Consider the following 7,669-nt stretch of genomic DNA (forward strand, 5'->3'; position numbering starts at 1 on the left):
TCTCAGCCTCATGGGGTCCCATTTGTTAATTGTTGACATTAAGACCTGGGCTGTTGGTGTTCTGTTCAGGAAGTTGTCTCCAGTGCCAATGTGTTCCAGGCTCTTCCCCACTTTTTCCTCTAACTGATTTAATGTTTCTGGTTTTATGTTGAGGTCTTTAATCTATTTGAACCAGAGTTTTGTACATGGTGACAAATATGGATCTAATTGCATTTTTCTACATGTAGACATCCAGTTAGACCAGCACCATTTGTTGAAGATGCTATCATTTTTCCATTGAATAGATCTGGCTTCTTTGTCAAAAATCAAGTGACCAATTATGTGTGGTTTCATCTCTGGGTCTTCAATTCGATTCCACTGATCCACTAACCTATTGCTGTGTCAGTACCATGCTGTTTTAATTACTGTTGCCCTATAGTACAGCTTGAGATTGGGAATGGAGATTCCTCCAGAAGATCTTTTATTGTATAGCATTGTTTTAGCTATTCTGGGCTTTTTATTTCTCCATATGAAGTTGAGAATTGATCTTTCAATGTCTTCAAAATATTTTGTAGGTATTTTTGAAAGGGATTGCATTGAATCTGTAAATTGCTTTTGGTAAGATGGCCATTTTTTACTATGTTAATTCTCCCAATCCACGAACAAAGGAGATCCCTCCATCTTCTGATGTCATCTTCAATCTCTTCAGAGATTTAAAGTGTTTTTTTCAAATAAGCCCTTCACTTGCTTGGTTAGAGTTACTCCTAGATATTTTATATTGCTTGTGGCTATTGTGAAGGGCGTAGTTTTCCTAATTTCATCTTCTGCATGTTTGTCATTTGTGTATAGGAAGGCTACTGACTTTTTTGAGTTAATTTTGTATCCAGCCAATTTGCTGAAAGTGTTTATCAGCTGTAGGAGTTCTCTGGTGGAATTTTGGGGGTCACTTATACACACTATCATATCATCTGCAAATAGGGATAATTCGACTTCTTCCTTTCCCATTTGGATCCTCTTGATCTCCTTTTGATGTCTTATTGCTCTGGTAGAACTTCAAGAACTATATTGAAGAGATATGGATAAAGTGGGCAGCTTTGTCTGGTTCCCAATTTAAGAGGGATTTCCTTGAGTATTTCTTCATTTAATTTGATTTTGGCTATTGACTTGCTGTATATAGCCTTTATTATGTTTAGATAAGTGCCTTGTATTAACGATTTCTCCAGAACTTTAAACATGAATGGGTGTTGGATTTTGTCAAATGCTTTTTCTGCATCCAAGGAGACGATCATGTGGTTTTCTCCTTCATTTTGTTTATATGGTAGATGACATTGATGGATTTTCGTATCAGCCTTCTGGCCCAATATATCTGACAGACATATTTGTGAGGCAGGAAGTGTTGAGGATTTGCTTACCCTGTCTTGGCAGAGTTAGAGTTTAGCCACTGACTCTGCCTGCATCCAAGCTTGCCTCTTTTTTTTTTTTAGGCAAAATTCTGTCTGTGGTAGAAATGAGGACATTTTGCCCAGTAGCTTGTTTGCCACATTTGAAGCCATCTCCATAAAGAGGTTCTTTGATGTTCATCATCCTCTTTATATATATATATATATATATATATATATATATATATATATATATATATAATGTGTGAAGAATAAACTTTCTTTTGAATTCTATACCACTGTATCTAGAATTAAACTTATTTTGCATCTATATACAAAATTCTATACCAGTGAATTAAAAATAACCTTGTGAGTGACAATTGAGGCATTAAGTTGAGGAGTAGATTCACTAATCTACTTTTTGTACTATCTTCCCTATAATTTTCTATATTTCCCCTTTCTTTCTTTAAAACACCTATCTCCAAGCTAAGAATGTAAGATAAGGGAAAAGAGAGACACTGCTGATTTTAACCTTGTTTTTTTTCCCTAAATAAGACCAATAATAACTTGTAACCTTACATGCTGAGCCATCTCCACAGCTTCCATCTGTCTGTTAGGTAATCAGTCATCTATCTACAAGATTTCATTGTATCAGAAGTCAAGTTACATGGTGTGTGTTCAATTAGTTTTGTTTCTATTCACACTGGATCTGAACTGTTTACTGGTCATATGGACAACACATAGCTTTCACAAGATGCACTGAGTAATCATGCATAAAAATGTATTTCATCCAACAATGAAAAGAGGAAGTGTGATAATATAATTATACTTTGAAATAGTGATTGAATACATTTATTTTTTGCTGCTGTCTGGCCACATAATTGCTATAAAACATTTTGTTTTACCTTGTTTACAAGGTATGTAAACATGTATTTTTATTTTACATTGGGATATGGAATTGTCATTTATTTAGTATATATGAAAACAACTCAATGATTTTTAAAAAATTAACATAATTGTTTGAGGAAGCTTATGAATTTATATTTTATATTTATATTTGGCTGCATACCAGGGTTGCGCATATTTGTAGACCATTTAAAGAAACTAAAATATCACCATTGTGCCATAGGATTATTTAAAATCTTACGTCAACTTAATTGGGTGCGATCCCATTATCAGGTTGGTAGTAATGTGAATAGTCTCTCTTAAGTTCTTATTATCGTGCCTCCCCAAGGATAAAGCAGGAATAATATAAATTATGTACTAAGCCCTGATGTGAATCTTACATTGAAGCGGTGACTTTGCTTTTATCTACTGATGTACTTTGTGGCTAGGCCACTTGATTTAACTTGCTTTTTTTTATTTTTATTTTTATTTTTATTTTTTTTAGTGGTAATGTGACTTACTTTTAAAGCAAAATTTGCCTAAGCTATTTTACTAATGTTGTTACAACAAATCAAATACATTTTAAGTTACACTAAGTTTTAATTCTTAGTTTTTAATTCTTAGTAAAGAGTTAAAAAAAAAGTTTTACTTTTTACTTAATTATCAACCAATTTTATGTACATTCTGAAATTTTAATATTCTATGAAGATACAAGCTTCATATGTTTGCCATTTACCATACTGAAAACGGTAAGAGAGAATGATAGTAAGAAAGTGTGAATTCTGGGTAATTTCTAACAGATGGTTAATGCTCACATTGTATGCCAATTCCCACTTATAACTATACATTATATGAAAAACCAAATGAAACTCATGTGTTACATTACATAAATGCTTGCCAGCATCTTTAGTTTTTATTTATCTGTCCACTGGGAATGTTATATAAACTCTACCTGAGAAATATATGATGGGCAACATTGTTACTCTTTTTCTTATTTGCTTACAACTGCTTAATTATTGTTTATGTTTGAATTAGGAATAGGAGACTATTGAGATAAGTACAATACTAGCCAACACAAACAAGCCCTGCACTGTATATATTTTTTGTTTTGTTTTTCAAGACAGAACTTCTTCATGTAGGCCTAGCTGTCCTGAACTCTTTGTAGACCAGACTGACCTCTAACTCACAGTGATCTGCCTGCCTTTGCTTCCCTGGGTTCTGGGCTTAAAGGCGTGGCCATCCTGTCCAGCTTGTATTGTATGCATTAAGGCCACGTATTTTATTGAATACTCTAAAAAAAAATTAATGAAAAAAAAATAAATGTATAGAGTAAAAAATGTCCTTTCAGTTATGATGGGTTCATATTAGTTTGGAAATACACAGGGCATGTTTATTAACCAGGATGTTATTGATGAAGTATTACAATTATATTTTAAAGAGAAAATTTTGTGTGAGTGAAAATAAAATCACTCATTGTGTAAACTAGAATTTACTCACTGAAGATGCTGCTCTTGGTGATACAGGTGTCATATTTACACCTGCTGAGCTGTTTTCACAGATTTAATTATGTAACTCTGTAGGCAGGAACTTACTATTCTTGCAGGGGTGTGGGCATTTGAGAACTTAAGAACTGAAATGACAGTTTTGTTTTAATCATTGTTATTCACCCATGAACTATTCCTCAACTGGTATACATATATTTTATTTTTATACAAAATTTATTTGTTGTATTTTGTGACTTGAAGAGATCATTAATTAAAGTTCATTTTTTTTCATAAAATTTCTATAAAATTCAGCAGAGAAAAATATCACTGCTCCAGGGTTTGCTTGTTTTTCTTTGTTTTGAAGTAGGGTCTTTCTTTATAGCCCAGGGTGGCCTCAAATTCAAGATTTCCTTATCTTAGACTCTGAATATAGAAATTAAAACCATACACCAGTGTAACCACTTTATCGGGCACTCTCAGGAACCTTAATATTCTTTTTTAATATCTTACATAGGAAAAAGTGATAGGAAAACCATCCCATTTTAAATAAAAATCAGTATGTATAACTTGCAATACTTTTCTTATGGAGTTTAATTGACCAAAGACAATAATTATTGTTTTTGCATAAAATTGGGTATGGTAGTAGAATGTTCCTGATTTTATAGGTGAATTTCATAATATGTGGTGGTAAAAAATGTTTTCAAAGTGATGAAAATATTAATTTGATGCCTTTAGTTAAAATCTTCTAAATAATCTGCCTACTGTTACTCTTATGCATCTATCTAAGTTAAATGCTAAGTTTTTACAAAAAATATGGGTTTAAAGTTATAAGAATATCTCTATATTTATTCCTTTCAAGTATAGATATTTGGTTTGAGGAAGTAAAGTGTCATTCATATATTTTTTTGTTCTATTATTATTTATTACGTGGAAATCCAGGATGTGGAGCCAAGTCATATACCTGTTTAAGGTAGAGACCAAACATCACAATGAAATAAAAATGATACCAACAGCTTGCAAATGCTGATAATGGGTTTTTTAAAAATTCAAATTCTCAAACCTATGTTAATTTAGATTCAACACAGTTTTTAAAAGAACTTAAAAAAAATAGCTGGCAAGGCAGCAAAAGTCAGCTACCAGACACCATCTGTAGAAAGGAGAAACCAGTGTGTTTACCAAGCAGCAGAAGGTTAAATTGAGTTTGGGGAGACTAATACATTTCTGATATATAACTTCAATTCTATTTTCAGCCAGTATATTGGTATTTTTTGCACCAAAGTCAGTATTTTTGGAAATAAGCCTTTTAGATTATAAATTTGACTCATATGACTAATTAATAGTAATTTTGTTAAACATTCTATTTTTTTAAAGTTATTTATATATATTTTATGCTATTATTGACTTGATTTCCTACACATCTGCTAATTACTAATATGTATTATTTTTATGAATCAAGGAATTTACATTTATTATAATTATATAAAATAAATTAAATGTAATAATGAGTGCATGATATGTCTGTTCTATGTTATAGTAATTTAGTTTGGAAGAGTATATAAATTTATGGATATACTTATAAGTTTAAATGAAGCAAATGTCTTTGGAGATGTAAGAAATCCATCAGCTTTCATGAATAAAATCACATAATTAAAGAATTGGTAATGATTATAGAGAAGATACACTTTCAATTTCTCTTTAGTGTCTCAGAGGGCTTTCTAAAGATAAGGAGCAGAAGATGAGAACTTAAACAATTGTTTGAATACCCAAAAATTTTAGACAGAAGAACTAATAGCTAAAATCCACAATTGAAGTGGACCAATTATAATTCACCATTAGCCTGGTATTTCCGTTGTCCTAGGGTTCCCTGCCCCGTCACTCTAATCTTCATTCTCTGCTTTCCTTTCCATTAGGAACACCCTTGTAGACAGAGGAGATGGATGTCTATAATCTTACCACAGTGACTCAGTTCATCCTCATTGGGCTCTCTGACCTCCCTGAGGTGCGTTACCCTCTCTTTGCGGCCTTTGCCATCATCTACCAGATCACTTTGTTGGGAAACGGAGCCATCTTGTTGGCCATTGTGACTGAGAGAAAGCTTCAAACTCCCATGTACTACCTGTTGGCAAATCTGTCCCTGCTAGACATGTTCTGCCCATCAGCGACTGTCCCCAAGATGCTCAACAATCTCTTGACTGAGGACCACAGCATTTCGTTTGTTGGCTGTGCTTTGCAGCTCTATTTCCTGGTGGCCCTAGCTGGGACTGAAGTTTTCTTGTTGGCTGTGATGGCTTATGACCGATATGTGGCCATATGCTTCCCTCTGCGTTACTCCGTCATCATGACCAAGGTTCGCTGTGTGCAGCTGCTGCTTGTAACCTGGGCAGCTGGGTTTCTCAATTCATTCATGCATACGATGGCCACTTTCAGCTTATCTTTCTGCAGGTCCAATCGAGTTAACCAGTACTACTGTGACATCCCACCCGTGGTGGCCCTGTCATGCTCATCCACCTTCATAGCAGAACTGCTTATTTTATTGATGGGGAGTATCTTTGGGGTTGGTGCTTTTCTGATTACTTTGATCTCCTACATATACATTGTCTCCACCATCCTGAAGATCCAGTCAGTGGAAGGGAAGTGCAAAGCTTTCTCCACATGTGCTTCCCATCTTCTCGTAGTCTTTCTGTTTTACGGCACAACTATATTTACCTATATGCGCCCCTCCCCCAGCCAACACTCTCCTGCCAGAGACAGGCTCATCTCTATGCTGTATGGGGTCATTACTCCCATGTTAAACCCCATTATCTACAGCCTGAGGAACACAGAAGTCAAAGGAGCACTCAGAAAAGTTTTACATCTTAGGATATGTTCACAGAAGGTATGATGTAAGACTTGCTCAAATTCTTCATAAAATGAATATATAGAAGCATGTAATAAAATAGAACATGTGCACTGACATGAACTGATCACAGACACATGTAATTTCAAACATAATGTGCATGCATCTGTATATAAAGGAAATGAAAAATTCTCTTTTAACTATTTATTTATTTTGGCATTATTTTTGTGATTTTCCTGAACATATGTATGCATAACGCTTGTGTGCCTGGTGCCTGTGGAGGCTTTAAGGGGATTTTGGATCTTCTGGAATTGGAATTATAGATGGTTGTGAGATTCCCTGTGGACTCTGGAATCTGAACTTGCATCCTTTTCAAGGGCAGCAAATGCTCTTAACTATAAGCCATCTGTCCAGCACAGAAATTAAAATTTTCAATTAAAATATTTTTATTTCATTTCAATTAAACATTTATTTTTATTTTATTTTTGATACTGAATAGGTTTAGTATGCCATATGAAGTAATTTTACCTTGATTGCAACTTTATATCAACATCTATATGTAATCCACACGTGCAAGTATATTTCTATGTGTCTGCATTATTTGTTTCTTTTTGTATTTCTAATCTTTGTCTATTCTCATCTATCCATGTAGTTACAGAACTCTATTTGAAAAAATTGTACTTCTACTTTCATTGACAAATATAAATATTTAAGGGAGACAACATCATGATATTTTCATAAACTCTTTGCATATCATTAAATAATGCTGATCAACACATTTCTCATATCAAATCTATCATTTTTTCTCATGAGAACTCTTGAGGTTACATGTTTTAAACTAAGAAACACACATATATTATTATGTATTCAACATACTTTTAAATACATCTTATTGGAAAAATGTTATTTCACCTGAGAATATGAACATCTATCCCCTCAAATCACTAATTCTCTATTGTCTCCACAGTACTACTTTCTGATAATGAATGTTTTTTTTTTTTTATGTTCAAAGCAGTTTTATTTAAAAAATTTAAAATATCTTTTATTAATTTATTCATATTACATCTCAATTGTTATCCCATTCCTTGTATCCTCCAATTCCTCCC

General features: G+C 33.4%; 1 protein-coding gene across 1 annotated transcript; it reads left to right on the forward strand.

Moving 5' to 3' along the window:
- The first annotated feature begins 5,660 nt into the window (after positions 1-5,660).
- Positions 5,661-6,608, forward strand: LOC127191944 (olfactory receptor 5V1-like). The gene has a single exon (XM_051149312.1). It carries the CDS (start codon positions 5,661-5,663, stop codon positions 6,606-6,608), a length of 948 nt encoding a protein of 315 aa, XP_051005269.1.
- The last annotated feature ends 1,061 nt before the right edge of the window (positions 6,609-7,669 follow it).

The sequence above is a fragment of the Acomys russatus genome, chromosome 7, assembly GCF_903995435.1.
Source record: "Acomys russatus chromosome 7, mAcoRus1.1, whole genome shotgun sequence".
Classification (NCBI taxonomy): Eukaryota; Metazoa; Chordata; class Mammalia; order Rodentia; family Muridae; genus Acomys; species Acomys russatus.